Consider the following 21,204-nt stretch of genomic DNA (forward strand, 5'->3'; position numbering starts at 1 on the left):
GCGCTGGCGGCAGCCAGTACATAAGTACGTTTTGTTAGAAAGCTTGCGTTTTCGCGCATAAGGAGTGGAGCGTCGCGACCAGACACCTACATTCGCATCATCCTTCGTGCCGTTGGATTCGGTACAATGTTCCGTTCACATTATTCGCTGAGGTTCAGTGACATCGATGGCGACCGACGGCTCCACGTCACCGATGCTCGGCGTCTTCTGCTACCGGTTAAAATTCAGTAGACGTGCGAGGCGGTGCGACGGCGACCTCGTTTAGAAGGGAGTCGCTTGCAGTTATGTAAAGTGCGAGGCGCAAGAGGATGCAGGGCGAATGTCGCGCGCCGGGCGCGGTGCACCGAGACGAGGGGCGAGGGGCGCGGAGGTCGCCCGCCTCCCGCCTCGCCCTCCACGCGGCTGGCCCGCGGCACTCGCTGCCTCCTCAGTCCTCATTGTGGGTCAGTCGTCGAGTGGAGCTTGTCGACGTCGGTCGGCACACGATCTGCTTGAGCGCGAGTCGCTGCGTGTACGGTCCGGTGCGTATAGGATTCGCGGGTGCGTTTGCGGCAGTTTTGAATGCCGAGCCGACGGCTGTGCTCGAAATAGCGTGTGTTATCATCGTGACCTCGGCCGCGGCGAGACGAGATAGCGCGAGGTCGCCGGCACCTGCGCGCCGCCTCACACGTGCGCGACCATTGCAGCTAACAATTAGCGGTGCCCGCAGACGGGCCGCAAAAGCCCATCTTGTCTCTTTGTTTATGGCCTTTGCAATAGACAGTCACTTCTAGAACATCCGATCGAATCACTCTTCGTTTGGAGGTTGCAAGTTTTTTTTAATATTCGACAAACGATAGCCAATTGTTTGCCGTCCGTGTTTTGTTATTGAAGTTTAGCTGCAAGCACTTGGTTCTGCATCTTTGTCTATGGCTTTACTAATTGTATCGATTGATTATTTAATATATTTAGTATAATTTTTAGCTGTCGTATATAAAAACAGCACTTTAGGCTGAAAGTAAATACTTTTCCTCTATGCATTATATATTTACATATGAAACATTTCTATATTTCAAAACTTAACTTTGTGTATTACGATTCACGATATGTAGAAAATAATTTTTAATAATTCACATTTAACTGCATTAAAATAAATCTTAGCTTTTGTTGAACATTGCTAACCTGACTTGTTATCGCCAATGTAATACATAATTACAAAATTATTAAACATAATTCGCTAGGCTATTTGTTTTTTAAACAAATACATCCTAATAAGGAAAAACTGGACTAACCTTTCAAAATATTTGTTATACGGAGATAAGAAATACGTCGAATTCTTCGTAATTAATTATTTCTAATGAGTTCGTCATAATCGCGTAAGCCCTACGTAAAATATCCGATTTCCAACATAGTTTCCAAAGAACATCGTTTTTTATTTTTTCAGTTGTAATTGAAATAATTTGGTTCGACCAAATAATTTGTTAGTTATGCAATATCTTTTGTTACGTAACAGCACGTGCTATGTCCTAGAATACATTCCACTTGGTTTCCATTGTTTTGATATTGTATCATCAAGGTGTCCGTTTGCAGTGTCTAATTTCAGTTATGTGTGTCAGACATGTGCAATTAAAGCTGTTCCAATACAATCATACTTTTATATTATAATTAATAATATACATATAATATACCAATGATGTCTACAAGTTTTTGCTTTTTTCCCAAGTAATTTCCCTAATATTACCCAAAATAGTTTTTCCATGAAGTAAGTATTAACAGAATAGTAGTTAAACACGTATACAATTAATATAATAAGCGCATTACCGTTTCTTCAAACAACGTTATGTAACACTTCGCGGGTTTCCTTGATATCGACACAGCTCAAAACATAAACCGAATGTGTCGTCGTTTGAAACTTCCATGATTCATAAAGTTGACAATAATGTAATGCTTTTTTGGCTCCGGTTCAGCTAAGGATGTGATCGCTTGACGCTGCCTCTTAATTAAATCTCTACATAGTTAAACCACCTAAAATTTGAAATTCAATAAAAAGTTTACTATAATAATAGACTTTTCGTTTTAGCAATTACATAAATAGTTAGAGCTAAAAATCAACCCACGTTCGAAATCAGATCTTAGTGTGTGAGTGATACACGTGTCTCTCTTTGTTAGACTATGCAATACGGTCTTCCGTTGTACTAGGATCGTATGATACAATAAGAGCTAGTGTAAGAGTTGCGGTTCGAGGTAGAGGGGGGGTAGTACACGTGCTCGCAGTCATATCGCCGTGCATGCCATGCGTTCGTTCCTCTGGCCCCTCCCTCACTTGTTGAGCGGATTGCTCGCTATCCGTGCCACTGGCCTTCGAGCGACACGATATAATATCATAACTCTTCACACTCGTTAATTCCGCTTATGTTCTGTCTCTTTTCATGGTCGTATGGAGACTATCGATTTCTACATAGTGTATATTTTGTTATTTATTGTCTTTTTTTTATTAATATTATTTTGCAAGTAAAAATGCCTCGTGCCCTGTGATCATTTTTGTTTTCTTATGAATGTAGTATGAATCCTTCTGGAGAATTCTGTTTCGTTTCTATTGTTTCACTTCCAACACTGTTATCAATGTTTTGAAATGTATGGCGAAGTTTTATAGAAAAAAATAATGTTTACGCACGGCACTATTGGGTGTGTAGGTTTCTATCGGTAGGTGTCGGGGGCTCTCTATATAAATGGGATGTTATTAATTCAAACAATTTTATTTGTTGTAATCACTATAAATTATTTATTTTATTTATGTAAAAGTTATACTTTACACCCGTTCCTTAGCAGTTAGGAGCAAGAGAATGATTTCGTTTCTCTTTCGGTTTCTCAATAGAGGTAAAAAATTAGCTTTTAATTGTTTATTGTTGGCCATTGTTTTGCTCTTGTTTAAGTTTAAGTTTATATGGCTTTAAGTTTTGAAATTGTTTCATTCAACAATGAATATTTTGGAGAAAAATTGACGACTGCGTAAAAAGTTGCAGAACTTTCAAGCACGTATTATTGTTTGTTTCATTTTTTTTAAATTGTTCGGTGTTCCAAACAATTACCTTTTGGCAGAAAAACTTGCATCCTCAAGACTCTTTTATACTGACTTGTTTTTGTATAAATTATTACAGAAATATTTTAAGCCTATAAAAACTAAACGCACCCGGTGATTCCACCCAAGATAAAAGTTATCAATAATAGCGTAATGACAAAGTAGACAGTGGTAAATTTGGTTATTTATAAATAAATAAATAGCTAATCAAGTGACAATGAACTTTGTAAGGGACCACAGTGAATTATTAAAAATGAGGACTTGTAGTGCGAGTTAGAAAAACTGTTGAAACATAGAATGGGTATAGTCATGGAAAGCTCAGAGGTTAACTTGGTCGGTGCCAATTGTCTAAGTATTGAGCCAGACTTGTTTGGAACGATGAGTGCTCCCAGCGAATACTATGAAACCCTCCACACTATCGCCATCAATACCAGAGACACAGAATTCGGAAGTTATGTGGAGCCCATCCCGATAACGCTCAAAGCGTATAACCACATACCGGCTCTCACTCCTACAAACGGATACAGTTTCCCTCACTCGGTCATAACTCCATTACATCCTGTTCTCCGGGTAGAGCCAGAGAGGGCTACGACGTCCGTTATCATACAGAGTCCTGTCAAAGAGGATAAACCTAAAGTGGCAAGGCCACCTAAAAAGAAGTGGATCAAAGAGTATTTAGGTAAGTTTACACAGCTATCTATGATGTCAAGCCGCAGCTATTTTAATTCTTGTAATTTAGTTGCAGCATCGCATCGTTGAAATACACGTACAAATTAGATTACTCCGACGAGCGCCCGTCGACCTTGTTGGGACAACCTTGTGTTGTTTTTGCACAATAGTCAGTCTGTTGGCGACTAAATTCGTCAATGAATAACCGTTGCACTTACTTCACGTTAAATGCTTGATATTGTTACGAGCTAGGGGATCGGATAGAAAATGCCGTGGATTTCTTCAAGGGTTTATTTATTGGTAAATCAAATGAGGAATTTATGGGCACAAATTAATAGCAGAAATGCACTTATAGCACACAAAAACAATCACTTATTACTTCACTTATGCACACTTCACACAGTACTTTATCACTTTTATCGCTTCGGTGTTTCGCTCTTGTAATCGCATTCAAAACTAAGTGACTAGTCGCGTTTCGGCTCGCTTATATATCCCTGGGAATAATTCTAAACAATATTCGAGAACTTTCTAGGCGGGCTTGCTACTGAGTAGCGATTGCACAATTCTAGAACGTTCGCACTCTTTGTCTCTTTCGCACGTTGCTCCGTCCTTGTCGTACGGCGTTCTAGAGTGCTCGTCTAGTTTCGAGAAAGTTCTGATCTCTCTCTCTCTCTCGTATCATTTCGTCCTTGTCTCACACCTAGAAAGTTCGGTCTAGAATATTCCTTCATCAAAGGGGTATAACAAGGCCTGAAAACGCCTGAAAACGGGTCTCCTGAAAACTGCACCACTCGACTACACATGTTCTGAAACCGACTGAAAAAAGGTTTCAGCTTCCTGAAAACTAGGGTAACATTATGAAAATTACAATTTTCTAATATGTGATTGACCCTCTCCTGAAACGGTAAGAAATCATATTTCAGCCTGCTGAAAAGTTCTCTAACTAGTGGAAAAATCTAGAAACATTGTAGTCGACCCGTCTTCGTAACACTACCCCCTCCTTAGACATGCTCGTCCCGAGCATCATTACTCCCTTTATAGGTGGCCATTATCTTTTCCCATCGAGTCCGCGGATCCTTAACAGCTGCACAAGCTCTACATTTCTTGATCCAGTCTTCTACATCTTCACGATAATGTATCCAATAAAACATTTCCTTAACCTTCATAAGAGTCCGTTTTACTCCTAAATGTCCACTAGACAAGTCACTATGACACATTTCTAATATGTCGCGAACCTTGAATCTTGGCACAACAAACTGCAAATGATTGCCTTGAGCATTTTTCAATTTGCGACATAACACTCCATTATGTAGAACTAAACTATCCCATTGAGCCCAGTAACTCTTAGTAGTGGTACTTGTTGATGCAACTTTACACCATTGTGGCTTGACAGCTGAAGATTTCATCCAGTCCAGAATTGGTTTAATGTCAGAATCTTGATGTTGCTCTTCCTGAATTAATTTACCACACCAATCTGGACTAATCGTATCCGTTCTTAGTATCCTCACTGGTTCATTATCCCTTCCATCCTCTTCGTTAACTTTATCGCACGGTCCTTGAGACACATCATCTGAACTCCTTAGCTCTCTTTCATGAATAGATAACATGTCAGAAAATTTCTTTAATTGTCCCTCTGCGTTTGATAGAAGTATTGACAGGGCTTCCTTATAGTTATCCAGAACTGTTCGAACTGCGTTCCACTCTTGTTGATTACTAGCCTGTCCGTCCACATTGATTACTCTACAGGCGTCATAACTACTTTTTGAAGAGTTGCCTTTAAAACAAACTTCCTGCTCTCCACACTTGAACATTCCCTTTTCCAGATCTATCTTACACTTATAATACTTCATGAAGTCTAATCCGATTATGCAGTCATCTACTATGTCGGCAAGAACAACCTTGTGTCTGTATAAACTTCCACCAATCTTGAAGGTTGCGATACCTTCTCCCCGGTCGGTTATGCGCTGACCTGTTGCCGTAACAAGCTGTACAATTCCTCTAGAAGGGCTTTTATAAAATGTCTTCAAAAGCTGGTATCTGATCACTGTTCGTGAAGCTCCTGTATCAAGTGTCAGATCACACTTAGTGCCATTGACTTCTCCTTCGATAACTAAGGTATTCCCACGTCTAACCTTCACATCACCTCGGAAGTCTTTCTTAGGGCACGAAAACCTCATGTGCCCTACTTCCCCACAGATATAACAGGTTGGCCCTCGTTGACCATTAGCTTTTTCCGTGATAGCCCTAATGCGGTAAGGTTGAGGGTCTTTCCGAATTGCCTCCACCTCCAACGCATGGGCTAGAGCATCCTTAAGTTCCTTATGGTGACCAAGGTTCACAGCTATTCGAATTTCACGGTCTCGAATACCGTCGACAAAAGCTTGAACCAACATCTTATCTGCAACATCTGGTGAGGATGCGTAGGCCTTCCTTACCAGCTTCTCTATTTCTAGTCCCCATTTTTGCAAACTTTCATTTGTCTGCTGTATTCTATCCTTCAATTGAGCCCTGTAAACGTGCTCTAAATGTGCGTCTCCATACCGTGATTCCAGGGCATCTAGCAGTTGCTTCAACGTCACCTTACCTTTCTTGGTATCTAATATGGAGAGGGCTTCGTCTCGCAATCCCAGAATAAGGGCGGTAACAGCTTGATCGTCAGTCCACCCGTTTGACTCTGCTACAGTCTCAAACTGCAGCTTGTACGCGCCCCAAGAAGATGTACCATCAAAGGGAGGCACTTTCACATTTCCAGGTGGTGCTACAGTCGTGACAACACCAGAGGTCTTCAGGCATTGGATTTCATTTTCTAATCCAAGGATACGTTTATCCTGCTTGGATAGCTTACAATCCATATTAGATTCCAAATTCTCGATCTTTTCATCTACCTGTATTTTCAGGTCACAAAGTTTTTCTCCTATTCGGCGAGCCTGCTCCTCTTGACGTCGTGCCTGCTCCTCTATCATGCGACGTGTCTGAGCCTGTTCTTCCATCATTTGGCGTGTATGTTCGTCTTGACGGCGTGCCTGTTCTTCTTGACGGCGTGCCTGTTCTTCCATCATTTGTTTTGTCTGTTCTTCCTGACGGCGTGCCTGTTCTTCTTGACGGCGTGCCTGTTCTTCCTGACGGCATGCCTGTTCTTCTTGCCGGCGTGTCTGTTCTTCAATCATTTGGCGTGTCTGTTCTTCCTGACGGCGTGCCTGTTCTTCAATCATTTGGCGTGTCTGTTCTTCCTGACGGCGTGCCTGTTCTTCCTGACGGCGTGCCTGTTCTTCCTGACGGCGTGCCTGCTCTTTCATCATTTGTCGTGTTTGTTCTTCTTGACGGCGTGCCTGTGCTTCCATCATTTGCTGCAGAGCAAGGAGGATGTTGCCATCGTTACTTTCACCCATCCCGCGGTTCGCATCGAAACTTTGTCGCCGGGCGGCGTCGCGTGCTGATTGCGCCCTTGTCTGCACTCCCTCCGCAGCTGAAGACTCTGCCACAGACTCCTCTTGATTCTCCCTTGGAGTAATTGGCATGTTTCTATCCCACTTCTGACACCAAAATGTTACGAGCTAGGGGATCGGATAGAAAATGCCGTGGATTTCTTCAAGGGTTTATTTATTGGTAAATCAAATGAGGAATTTATGGGCACAAATTAATAGCAGAAATGCACTTATAGCACACAAAAACAATCACTTATTACTTCACTTATGCACACTTCACACAGTACTTTATCACTTTTATCGCTTCGGTGTTTCGCTCTTGTAATCGCATTCAAAACTAAGTGACTAGTCGCGTTTCGGCTCGCTTATATATCCCTGGGAATAATTCTAAACAATATTCGAGAACTTTCTAGGCGGGCTTGCTACTGAGTAGCGATTGCACAATTCTAGAACGTTCGCACTCTTTGTCTCTTTCGCACGTTGCTCCGTCCTTGTCGTACGGCGTTCTAGAGTGCTCGTCTAGTTTCGAGAAAGTTCTGATCTCTCTCTCTCTCGTATCATTTCGTCCTTGTCTCACACCTAGAAAGTTCGGTCTAGAATATTCCTTCATCAAAGGGGTATAACAAGGCCTGAAAACGCCTGAAAACGGGTCTCCTGAAAACTGCACCACTCGACTACACATGTTCTGAAACCGACTGAAAAAAGGTTTCAGCTTCCTGAAAACTAGGGTAACATTATGAAAATTACAATTTTCTAATATGTGATTGACCCTCTCCTGAAACGGTAAGAAATCATATTTCAGCCTGCTGAAAAGTTCTCTAACTAGTGGAAAAATCTAGAAACATTGTAGTCGACCCGTCTTCGTAACAATATGTTAGTGGTCTTTAATTCAGCACCTAATTGGCTGTTCCATTTCCCAAACACGGCACAAAGCTTGGTCTTTGAATAAATAGTGTGACATGGCTGATGCAATAATAAATGTATACGTAGCGTATTCATTTATTTTAACTCAGCCCATCCTCTCTTTTGATTCTTACTTTTGTTTCTCTTGGGTTATGCTAAACGCACTTTGACTATGATTATATTTTTGCCAATTATATTTATTAGTTACGCCATCAATTGTAAAATTTCTTAGTGAGTGTTTGTGCGTATTTTGAACTAGTTCAAGGCAATGTATTAGTTACTATATTATCAGTCTAACCTCTTATTGTGACCATTCTTATTTCCTCCTTATCCTTACGGCTGACGATTGCGCCTTTCATGTTAAAATATATCGAACCGAGATATATACTCAGGTCTTATTAATTTAAAATAAAGTTTGCCACAAAATCGTTCTTTGTGGTACGTAATTTTTTCCAATTAAAAACTTCCGCACATATTTAACCAAGTTAATACTGTGGAGAGTGTGCCATTGCTGTAATATTTATGTTACTGCAGCATTCCTGCTGTTAAAAGACCTTCTATCAATGTCAGCATACAGGTATAACTAATTTGCCCTAGAATTGTTTACCATGGAATTTGCATTCAACATTATATTTGACCTTATTGCTTTACTTCAGATAAATCACTATAGTTGTTAAGTGCAACAATTAATATGCAGATGTGTAAATAGTGAATAGGAAGTGGTTAGAGGAAGAATGGTTGGCTGCCAAGGCTCTTTAGCGGGGATTTATTTTGTACCTTTCAATAAATATTATTTATGACGTTTTAAGTAGATAGATACTTATGTTACGCAGTCTGAGTATGGGTCCCTATTTTAATCGTAATTATTTTCTCAGGTGTCAGAAGTGTGTATCAAAGCCAGCGTTAAGACGACGATCTGATAAGCAAATTAAGCGATTAAAGCCGGAAAATAATATTTTATGTTGTTTTGTTGTTTGTAATAAAGAGCGGACCGTATCTCCCTCCTTTGTGGTTTGTTCTATCTAAGTTTGCCGTAGTCATTTTGTATGATGATTTGATATTTTGAAAAAGTACCGAGAGCTTTTTCTCTCGGCCTACACCCTCTTCGCCTACACCCTCTTCTTTGCCGATGAGTAGGGATGTCTACCGATTCAAATTTATTGACGTGGAATAAGTGATACCTGTATCTTATACTCCTTAATAAACATATCTGTGTGCTCCTTTGGTTTGGCATAGGCAAAATCCATTCCTGTATCCACTGTGTTACTCTCTGCCATGTGCCAGGTGCTGTTCACTTAGTTTGGTCTATCCACCTTCTAAATTGTGATCCTCTTTTTCGTTTATCCCAGTTCAGTACTTCCTTGGTCCACTTTTCTGTTCCTCTTGCCATTTGCCCCGCCAATTTCTACTTTAGTTTATTTATTGTTGGTGACATCTGACACAACTGTAGCTTTGTGGCGCCCAACTTCGAGATCCATATGTTACTACTGTACGAACTGTTATTTACGTTTACTTAATCCGCGATTTTAATTAGGTAGAAACTTCAAAATAAAATTCTGTATCTCTGGGTGACGCATGCATTCTTTTCAATACGTGTTTTTCACCCAATTTTAAACGTCAATATAGCATATTTAGCTCTAATATATTATGCAATACATACCTACAATCTCGTAGATTATGCTCGCGTGTGTCTCGATTATTACATAACCCTATATACTTATCGTGTTTTATATAATGCTTTGGTACATTTAGTATTTACTAGGTAACATATAAAATACATTTAAAGTAGTAAACAATTTGCTTAATATATTTCTTATTCCATTTTATAATTAAGAATTGTGTTTTCTCTCTCTACGTGACACGATAATTCGTATCGCTGTCGCATGGGTCACCAATCTCCTTCTGATGATATAATCTTGATAAAATTTACACGTGTCGAAAGTACGCGATTAAATATAGGCCGTGTTTAACGATTCGCTAGGTTGTTGACATTGCGATAAATTGATATCGCGGCGCGTATTTTTCTCAGTAATGATCACTCAAATGCCTCTTTTACTATATTTAGTGTCTTATTAAGCGCAAACGCACTTCAATTTCTTCATTTGTCTTTCTTAATTCATAGTGTTTCGCATTCCAAGAAAATTTCCCAAAATGTTTATTTAATTCACAAAGCAATGTAAAAGTAGTTTGCTCAGCAGGTGGTAGATTTCAGTTCGGTTTTACTCGGACGGCGTCGACGTCACGTGCCGAGAGGCCGAGCGCCTCCCCTCCCCGCTTATCAGCACTACCAGTCGCGACTGTGACCTCCCTTGCATCTTGCACAATCAACACCCTAAATGGAAGTTGTACTGCATCCTCTGGATACTGCCTTAAATTACAATATTTAAATTTTAAATATAAGGAATTTACATATTCTTATTAACAAATTATATAAACGACGTGGATGCTTTTTAACAGCACTCCTATTATGAACGATGTTAGTATAAATAATGAAGTAATAAGTCTGTTGTTACCCGTATTATGTAACGTGTTTTGCGTCGGTCATTGTTTTATCATGGCTAATTATTGACTCATTCCATGTTAGCTAAAATCTAAACCTGTATTACCTACACACACTTTGAAAGTGTGGGAGTAAGACGCTCGTCTTGGCACTCTTTCACACAGTTTGTTTGCCTCCGCAAACATAGACCGCGCCGCCATGCGCATTTGTACTAGGATCGTATAGCTTGTGGAAGCACTCACTAGCGTAGAAGAAGCGTTCTTGGTTGTTTTGAATTGCCAGAAATGTTTATAAATTATAAAATAATTACTTATACTTACTACACTACTTATTTTTCCTTATAGTATAGTGTTTTGCCACTGCGATTAATAAACATCTATTACTCACAAACAGTTGTTATAACAACCACAACACTACCAAAACAGTATAAAAGACATTTACGAAAACGCAATACTCTACTACACAAGGTTATAAAGTAAGGTAACAGTGTTCGAACATTTTCTTTATCCTCGTGGCTGTCCGGGTACTCGTGCGTGAAGAAAGCGCCCAACAAGGACTCGCAGGGGCATGACGTAAGTTTTATATAAATCAGTCCTGTCGTGTCCAGGGTCTTGTACAAGTGATATGAAGTATTTGTTTTTGACATTTCTGTGTATTTTCTCTATTATTTTTATCGAGAAAGGAATATACATTTGTCGACAACTCTAAATTGACAATTGACAATGACATGAGTTTATACAAGTTGATAAAAAATTTAGGTGTTGATAGAAAGATTTTAAATTATTATTAGCGATTGAATTATAATGTTTAGAAATTATTCGTCTTTGAAAGTCGACGATAGACATACATTAATAATTCGTTGATTTTTAAAATACTAAATCCTATGTTTTTGATTTACATAGTAACGGCATCAGTTTCTTTGATTTACATTCGACCGGACGTCGTTTGAAAACTAAGACAAAAAGGTATGCTAAACCTTTATTAGTGCGAGACTCAATGTCTTTTACACATTATAACTGATCTATTTATTTGTATATGCCGACTGGACCACGTCGGCTTATCTCTATTGAGACTTCCCAATTATGTAGGAGATATACAAGTGTGCGTAGGGAGCGAGTGCACTCTGGGATAAGCCCATGACTTTCATCCTACGATGGGACGGATGAAGTATAGCTATATATTTAGGCACATTTATTTCGAGGCACGAACAGCTACTAAACTAAAGGCTTCCACTAGGGAAAGTCTTAGTGACATATTTTCTAATGCTGGCCCTATCTGGGACTGGGCTGTTGATATGATGAAATAGTCTGTTAACAACTCCTCTAAAATGTTGGCGTCAAGAAAGAGTGGCGTAAATAAATAATTCAATGATAGAATACAAAGTCAGGATGTTTGTCAAAGTCAAGAGTTCACGGCCCCGGGATACTCGGACTGATTCAAATTTATTCCGAAGGCTCAACATCGCCCGGCTTTTTATTTCTCTCTGCTTTTTACTATTTTGTTCCTTTTATTAAATTTGCATATGTGCAGAAATACTGAAGCGGGCTTTTAGATATCAAAATTATTGGGTACTGGAAATACATTATAAATATAATGTATACAAAATTATAAAAGCTAACGAATTATCGAAAGCATTGAAAATACCGGCGATTCGCGTACGCGGTACGACGCAGTGCAAGTGAACGCAGGGCGTTCCGGCCGTATGTAAAGCGCACGCCGGTTTTTTTATATCCAAAACCAGCAGCTGATTTTTGGCGTGGCAACAAACGTCAAACTCCTCATGCTGCAATGACGTCAGGCCGGTTACGCCTCTTTGCCGTCTCCCTCTAACGAAATATTTTGTGTCCCGCTCCGTCGCGCTTGAACACGCAATAGTAGACTTTATCACAGCGAGTTAAAGTTTAATGGATCGCTCCACACCCGTGCGTATTCCTGCCAGACTGCCTCTCGACCGCCTATACCGTCCTGGTAATTTACCGCCACGATTCGCAGCTTCCACCGCCCGCTGATCGCGCAGCCTTCGCGGCGGTGAGGTTGGTGGTTAGATTAATCCGTAACGCGATGTTCTGAGTTATGACGCGTGGCGTTTGTTTGCAGAGGAGGAGCCGGAGCTGCCGGTGTCGGTGCGGGTGGCAGAGGCGCCGGTGTCGCGCAGCAACGGCGTGGTGCGGCCGCCTTCGCCCCCGCCGCCCGCCATCCTCGACTTCGCACAAGAACATTCCAGGCCGCGCACTAACGGCAGTCACGGGTGGGTCATGTTCTCCTGGTAGCCACGGTCTTGAAAACAGCTGGGGCGTTGCTTCTTCGCCTTGAATTATTTTTGTACCTGAATTGATACTTCAATTAATTACAGTGTTTATGGATGGATGTACTGGCCGGTATTAGAAAATTTAGTAGCCTGTACTATCTGATCTTTATTATATGGTGATAGGTTACTTATAATAATCCTACATATATGTACTAAATAATGTATAGTCACAAATGTCTGTCCATCGTCATTATTCCAAGTGGTAAACCCAAATTTAACCCTGAATTTATGCAATGTAACGAGATCAATGCCTTTGCTCATGAAATGTTTAAACCATAAGCAACTGCATCTATTATTTAGGACGACATGAATTAATGCCCATATCTAGAACGTTCTGTATTAAAATGTAAGAGGGTCATCATGGAATTGTAAGTTATCCTTGCTATCGATGTGCAGGTACCTGATTTGACTAGTGATATGCTATCAGACCGGTTCAGTCAACCATTTAAAATTGTTTATTCGTTAAGAGTTGTCACAAAGCGGTTCTGTACTTGTCTTGCAGTTCATGATACAATTGCTGAGTGAACTAATATTGAAAGCAAATTTAACTGCAATATTAAATTCCTAAAACTTCAGTTTATCTAACACTGCAATCGCCTTTTTTCTGTCAACATGTTTTCATGGTAGGATCTTTTTATTGCATTAATTTCACTCGAAATTTAGCCATGTGCAATAAAAATACATCATCATCCATGTTTTCCTAGCGTCCTCCTGCTCAGCCATTTTTTAAAACATGCACACAATTTAAAACGTTCACTAGATTCAAATTGGATTTACGTTACCTTTTCAGTAGCAAGTAGTAATTTAATAAGTTATATGTATTATGTTATAGTTATATAATTCATAGAACTTCATTAAAAATAAAAATAATAATAAAAGTAGACGCTAGGTTTATCGGTATGTTTGTCCCGGGCGATTAGCGTCAAGGCTCTGTTGTGGATGCGTAATCAATATTAAACGCGTACACTTAGATATTCAAATATTATATATCGTTAGTCTGCGTGCATTTATGCAGATCAATTATTCATGAAATTACCTACAAAATCCATATTAATAATATGTTTATTAGTTTTATTTTTCCGCAAATAAAATAAATACAAACATTGAAATAAATTAAGAAATACACTTAAGGCGATAAATCCAAATTTATTTTAGAAAGTTGTGTCAGACTGAGTATTTTTGTTCAGAAAATATATTAGTAATAATAATACCGGATGGAATATTGCTTACGCACATTATAGAAAACACGTTAGTAGACAAATACAATTGACAGGCCAACCCAAATTCCGTCCCCTCCGTCTGTGGGCAGCAATGGCAGTAGTAATGGAAGCAACAGCAGCAGCAGCAATGGTAGCAGCAGCGGCAGCAACGGAATCCCTCGCGCCGGCACCCGAGAGGTCCACAATAAGCTGGAGAAGAACCGAAGAGCACACCTTAAAGAGTGCTTCGAAATGCTGAAGCGGCAGCTGCCGGCTACCCCTGACGATAAAAAGACCTCTAACCTCTCCATATTGGGTTCTGCTATCCGGTATATACAGGTATATAAATGTTCATGAAAACTTGCTGAAATAACTTTAAGCTTGCAGTACAAACAAATAAAATAGGAAAAACAAATTTTCGAATGCAAAAACAGCTAAACAAATTCATTGCCATATGTACTACTAAATATATGTTATAAAATCCATGTCACAGGGGCGAGTAAGTGTATGGTCGTCGCTTTTCGGACAAACATATTTAATGATATTATAAGATTTTTATTAATACTCCGTTCTGTTTATGTCACTCAAAACTAGCGTGCTATTGAAGGCTTCAAACATGATGTACACGGTATATATATTGAGATTTCATTCTAAGGCGATTTTCTAATGTCAGGAAAATGTTAAGTAAAAAAATCAAATATATGACTGGGTCTTGAGATTCTTTGTGGAAATTTGCTCAAACGATTGTATTTAATATGTGGTCTATGATAACTATTACGTATTTCCATGAGCTGTATACATGATTGCAGGTGCTTCGACGCAAGGAGCGCGAATGTGAGCACGAGATGGAAAGGCTAGCCAGGGAAAAGATCGCCGCGCAACAGCGGCTCGCCGCGCTAAAGCGAGAGGTGACGATCCGAGCCGCCGCCGTCCGGCCTCGCGGCTTTAGTAAGTAAACCTCTATGTATTGTCTGGGCGCCTGGTACATACGCTCGATATTATTTAATATTTGACAATGTTGTTTGAAAATAATTAATTATAAACTTACTACTCTTGTGTATTATTAATAATAGTAATGGCCGACCGACCATTTTAATTTATTGTTTTTTTACCCGTAATGGAGAGGAAATAAACCAGCGCCATCTCTTTTTATTTCTACAAAACGTCGGGTTTCGCTGTTTATGCTGCCGCCTTAGGGGCGGCTTTATACATTATTTTAGAAACTAAAATGTTTAAATTTTATTAAGAAATAGTAAAATAATGAAATATTAATTGTATTTAATTTAATTTATTTCAGATGGTGCTGAGGACAAAGAGAGAGAGGAAAATATTGTTAACGGTCAAGTTTTAGGAATTCCTATAAGTGTGAGTATTTTGATTAAATCACGTGAAATTCGGTTGTGTTCATGTACGATATAACCTCAATAATAAACCTAACCCATGTAATTTCAGATTAACTGCTCCCCTCCGCGAGAGACAAGTCGCGCGGACACCCCTCCGCCCCGCACCCTCAACCTCAGCACAAAGCTGCGCACACTGCCCATACAGATATCGCCGACCACCTCGCAGGTATGCGTCCCTGGTACACGGTTAGAAATTAGGGCTGATCTTAATCTTGGATTAGAATTAGAAAATAGAAAAAAAGTAAACGATCTCCGAACACCGTTTGATGTTTGTTTTGTTTGTGGAAACAAAACAGCTGGAACTGGTTCTTATCTTTTATAAATTGCATACACATGATTGATTTCTTGCAGGATAGTAATAATTTATTATCTATGGGGTGTCATTTCCATTGATAAATTTTCTTTAAAATAAGGAACGTCATCTATGATGTTATTTATGCTTAACAGAAGTGAGAATCGAAATAAAAAAAGAGCGCGGAAAGCCGGGTCTTACTGGTCTCCGGTGGAAATGTTCTTAAGAATAAAAAAAACGTATTAATTTTGTGCAACACGGGAATTGCACTTGCAGGTAGTGCGGGCGTCGTACGGTGCGAGGCACAGCGCTCTCACGCTCACGACCATCGCGCCTGCGCATTCCACCTGCACGGTTCAGGTAATAGATTCCGCCTTCAGTAGGCTTTAATTCTCTCGCTTATCTTCCGTATATTATGGAATGGTGATGCGGAATATATTGCTAAAACCGCTGCCTTTACCAATGAGCGAACTATTTAAACGCATAGCAAGTAAGAGACTGGGATTTAACATTTCAGAGAAGCGAGGACGGCTCGACGGCCGCAAAGTTCAGTACATTAGTGCCGGCGCACATACATTTGCCCATCTCGCAGGTCATCATCGTCTCTTTCGCTTTTAATCCGTAAACTCTTTGTTGCTCGATGCTAATTGGCCGATGCCGTCATGAAGTTACAATGATAGACGTTGCAATTATTTTCATATGGCGTGTGCAGGTGGTGGGCAGCGGCGGCCTCATGGTGAGTCCGGCCGCTATCCAGTTGCTCTCCACCGGCGGAGGACTTCGGGTGCTGCAAACGAACGGTGATTATCTTCTTTTTGATAATTTCCGTTAAATTTGATCCTCCGATTGTGACTATTGGCATATAGTACGTGGGTAACACTGAAACTGTTTAGAACTGGCCAGTTAGAAACATTGACGTACGAAAATGCCATAGAGACTAAGGAAGAATGGGCTCACTGCTTTTCTCAGTGGTTCCATCGACTGCGACGATGTGTAGAGAGGAACAGAGATTACTTCGAAAAACAATTAAAGTATTGTCAACTTTCTACATTAAACAGGTTTTTCATTTTCTAAACACTTTCAGTGTTACCTAGGTAAAGAACGTTTCTACTTTATTTCAAGTTAAGGTTTGAAATATCCATTTCTCTATAACGAGAGATTATTTGCTATTGTAGGCGTGGCGACGGAGAGCAGTCGGCTGTCAAAAGAGAACGGCGTCAGCGCGTCGGCCGCCGTCACTACCGGTCTGTATGGTTTTGCTAATTGTTTTCTTAAACGACTTGAAATTTTAGGGAATTTCATTAGTTTTTCGTTTATATCTGTAAAACTAAATTTGTAAATGTAACTTCAGAAGGCAGTAGTGTGGTAGTGAGCGGCCTGACTCCGCTGGTGGTGTCCCAATCGACCGCGCACTTGCTGCACACGCACACGCACACAATCACTCAAAAGGTAAAGAAATCGGTACCGGTTTTTCTTCCTCGATCGCCTTTATATTTTCTTCTGTGTCCGGCCGAGTGTGACAATATTAAATGAATTTATAAGATATCGTCACAGGCATAAAAAGTGCGGCGCTATTTGCAGATGGTCGAGAGCGGTATGGTGAAGAACGGCGTGCCCCCGCTGGCCGTGAGCGCGCAGTACCTGACGGCGACCACGATCGTGAAGCCCGTGGTCGTGGTCACGTCGGCCCACTCTCCGGCCACGTGACCTCGCTCGCCCGACGCCTACGTCGGTCTCTTCCGATGACACCGTCGAGTACGACGCGATCCGCCGGCGTCGGACGAGACGTCCGGCGCCTAGAAGTCGATGGAATTGTGGCAAGCGAACGGAAACGTCGTATTCTAGTTCTCCCGCGTGTCGCGACCGACTTGGGGCGAGGGCCGGCCCGCGGTCCTAGATTATGTGAAACTCGGTTCTCGCGCTGGCCCGCCGGGCGCGGCGAGCGTCGCCGAGAAGCCTTATTCGCGCCTCCTTATCTGTTAGACAGTCGAAGCGTGCCGTTTGTGATTATATTGTGTGCGAGGAACGTGTCGCGTTATACGTTTCCGTCATTTCTTTTAACTTGAAGCATTATGTTAATGCCAATGGCAAATGGCAAATTGTGACGCTACCACGAAATAAATACATAAATATTGCATTAAAATGCAGTCAAAATTTTATTCGATTCAATATTTTACACTGACTAAAGTCGGCGGAGCAGAATTATTTTGTGGTATCGGCGCACGTCAGGATAAAACGTTTAGTATGTGTCACTACCTCATCCCTATTTTCTCGCGGTCGGGCTTATAAAGTCGCGTGCGCAGGTCGAGATCACGTATGCGATATTCGAATTTCTCGAAAGGCTTTTAGTTAAGACACGAGTGATATTGTTTTTGTATTCCGACGATAAAGTATAAAAAGAGAAGCGATGAAAGGAACGTTCCGATATCGTATCGGTGAGCGCGGCCCGGACGAGAGTGGAGTGTCGAGCTGACGTACTGTACATACAGTTTTAAGTATATTTTTCTACAACAAATTCCACGTTGTGTACAGTCGAGATGTGATATTGTAGATATATTTATTTTTTTCGTATCGGCAACGTAGGGAGCAAAATTGCGTCGTTCACTTAACACGAGTTTATTTGGAGCATTATATCGTGCGGTGCGGGAGATGCTTTCGAACCCCACAATGCTCGACGCGTGTTTTTAATGCAGGTCATATTTTGTAACGAGGTCTAAAGTTCAATTTATTTCAAAGTCCCTTAATGAGTGTGAGAGGAACCACTGTGTTGATGATTGATTTATATTTATTTTGTTATGGTCAGAAAATTGAATGCTGTATGTTTTTGTACCAGGAGAGAAGAAACAAGCACCGACGGTAATCGGGTGACGTACCATAGGAATGTTATGAATGTTTTTTTCGTACCCTTATTTATTTATTATTATTACTCTTTAATTAAATTGTTTGGGACCATTACTATAATCACTTTTGGTGTATCAAAAAGAAAATATTCGGTTTGTACAGCAATAGAACAATTGTTTCGTCAGCTGATATTTGAATCTGTGGATGAAATATTTTTTTCTCTTATGTGAGTACGAATCCGCATTCAGATAAATTGGACTATTTATTGCAAAGCTTGATTTCGCAGGCCGCTCGGCCGTCCTACTCTAGTGCCTACATAGATAATGCGAGTGAATACCTCGGCCAGATAAATTTATCCTTATTGTTGTTGTATGGCACGCTTCCAAATATCAGGAAACAATAAAAAATTAAGACGAATTGCTTTACTACTCCTACTAAAAATGTATAAAAATATTTTTGGAAATTCATTAAACGCTCACCGCGCCAAGTACTATTTTGATACGCTTTGTTGTTGTCGGGTATCAGGAGTGGATGAGTAGAAAGGATACATTTATGCTTGGCTGTCTTGAGGATTTGTAAGATTTTGTACTGTAGGCGTTCGCTTGTTAAGTTTGCAGTTTCTCGTGTTGTTGATTCGACTTCGTCGTCGTTTTCACTCATTTGAATAGCGATTGGCGTTGAAGAGAGACAAATACTGTCCAGTTTTCTGATAAGCAATATTGTGCCAATAGTTTTATATCGTTACGAGTAGATGTTACTTGCAAACTGAACATTTGTAATATCGTGTATATCGAGCTTTAACTTAGGTCAGAGTTTCCGTTGACTGTCCGTGATATTTTGTTTTTGTGCAATATTTTCAATTATTAAACAATATATAACGAAATCGTTATGGACTCAAAGTTGAACCTTGTAGCAATCCATAGTGAGTACCTAAATATTGGAATATTAAACTGTTTTATAAAAGCTAACTAAATCATAGAGTTGAAGGATCCTGCTCCTCCTGCGCTGACGCAAAGTAATGATTATTATTTAATTTGTGAATTTCTCTAGCATTTGACTTTGCCTAACGGTAGTTGTATAATATGAAAGATGTATAATGTGAAAATAAATTAAAAGAGAGAATTTTATTTTAAATGTATTGCGAAGCGAGAATGCTCATGTAAATATTATAAATTACGTAGTATAAAATTCTAATATTTTAGAAATACAGATGAACCATATTTATTTTCTTCGTTTTATTTACCTACATTCTTCATACACCAGTGTATGTTGCCAGTTAAAGAGCATTTTGTTAGTTTCATTTAATTATTAATTTTGGGTTTAGTTTTTATTTTTTAAAGTTATTTGAAATGTATTTTTAGCTTTAACCCTTTTAGTGCCATGGAGCGCCGACGCGCTGCTTTCGCTAGTTTTGAAAAATGCCAGTGTTGCGATAGCGCTCGTTTTGACCGTAAATATGTAGTATGCAGTTTCGGTGTTTTTTTTTATTATCATAGTATAAATCTCCTGAAGAGTAAAATATTTGTGTATTGTAAAGGGAATTGTGAATATTTATCTTGTTCATATAAATTGTTTAGAAAAATGCACTGGCATTTTATCAATATATTGGTAAAACTTGTACGGCACTAAAAGGGTTAAATTTGTAATAACACAAGAAAACTTTATGTGATTAGCGTTGAATAACTATGTTAGCGCGTTTTAGTGATTGGTAGACTGGACTGACGACCGGCTTAATCTCTTGGCGTTGATTGTATGTAAGATCTCATGTGGTATGTATACATTCTTTTAGATGCACCACTTCGGGCTTTGCACTTTACATCAACGAATGTAAAATTACAAAATCATGTAATGCTCCGTATGGTTCTTACACTAAGTTAAAAACGTGAGTTAACCAAATTCAATCGAACTTGAACCAATGAATTTAATTTATTACAAAGATACATTTATCTTAGTGAGGCATTTAGACTGCTAATTCTAGGAAATTTGCGCGATACAAACATGCTTTATTTTACGTTGCCGTTGTAAAGTGTCGTCTAATATTAATTATTTTGCAATGGTTTTAAATTTATCGACCAATTTGATCTCAATTTCTTTATATGAGAAAATATTAGTTGATTACAATGTCCTTGCACAGTACGATAATATACGCCTACACATACACTATTAAAAATGCCATAACGTTTTTTCTGCATTTGTATATCCACCAAATAATACCTCTTTTGTCTCGTCCAAATGATTGCGTTTTTATATAAGTTAGTTACTACTTACTACGTACTAAAATGCCTAACTGTAGTTTCTTAAAGCCAACACAATATTAGGTGAATTTTTTTATTAGTTCTCGTAAATTACGTTAAATACGGGCCCCTCATCCTCAAGACGCTTAATTAATTTAATACATATAATGTCTAGACTTTTATCTGTAATTAACGGAAAGCATAAAGTTAACTATCTACTAACGGGTTTTTATTTTGTAATGTTGTTTTTTCTACTTTGTAGTATGTATCTACGTATTATCCAGAATTAAAATGATTGGAGCTACTTTTACTTACCTCATGTCGCCGATGGGTTGGTGACCGTTCGACGCCACCTTCCTTATTTCTCTAAAT

At 39.6% G+C, this 21,204-nt stretch overlaps 1 protein-coding gene across 7 annotated transcripts; it reads left to right on the forward strand.

The window, feature by feature from the left end:
* The first annotated feature begins 346 nt into the window (after positions 1-346).
* On the forward strand, positions 347-19,836 carry LOC123709931 (max-binding protein MNT-like). 7 transcript variants are annotated; one of them, XM_045661553.1, is made up of 13 exons: positions 347-2,856; positions 3,138-3,737; positions 12,653-12,803; positions 14,137-14,401; positions 14,872-15,010; positions 15,360-15,427; positions 15,515-15,631; positions 16,034-16,117; positions 16,275-16,349; positions 16,470-16,557; positions 16,933-17,001; positions 17,112-17,206; positions 17,339-19,836. In XM_045661553.1, exons 2-13 carry the CDS (start codon positions 3,356-3,358, stop codon positions 17,462-17,464), a joined length of 1,659 nt encoding a protein of 552 aa, XP_045517509.1. In that variant the 5' UTR covers positions 347-2,856; positions 3,138-3,355; the 3' UTR covers positions 17,465-19,836. The 7 variants fall into 7 exon arrangements, with proteins under 7 accessions (XP_045517509.1, XP_045517505.1, XP_045517508.1 ...); XM_045661549.1 differs by having other exon boundaries at positions 350-2,856; positions 17,109-17,206; XM_045661552.1 differs by having other exon boundaries at positions 350-804; positions 17,109-17,206.
* Positions 19,837-21,204: the final 1,368 nt, after the last annotated feature.

This window comes from Pieris brassicae, chromosome 5 (genome assembly GCF_905147105.1).
Source record: "Pieris brassicae chromosome 5, ilPieBrab1.1, whole genome shotgun sequence".
Lineage (NCBI taxonomy): Eukaryota > Metazoa > Arthropoda > Insecta > Lepidoptera > Pieridae > Pieris > Pieris brassicae.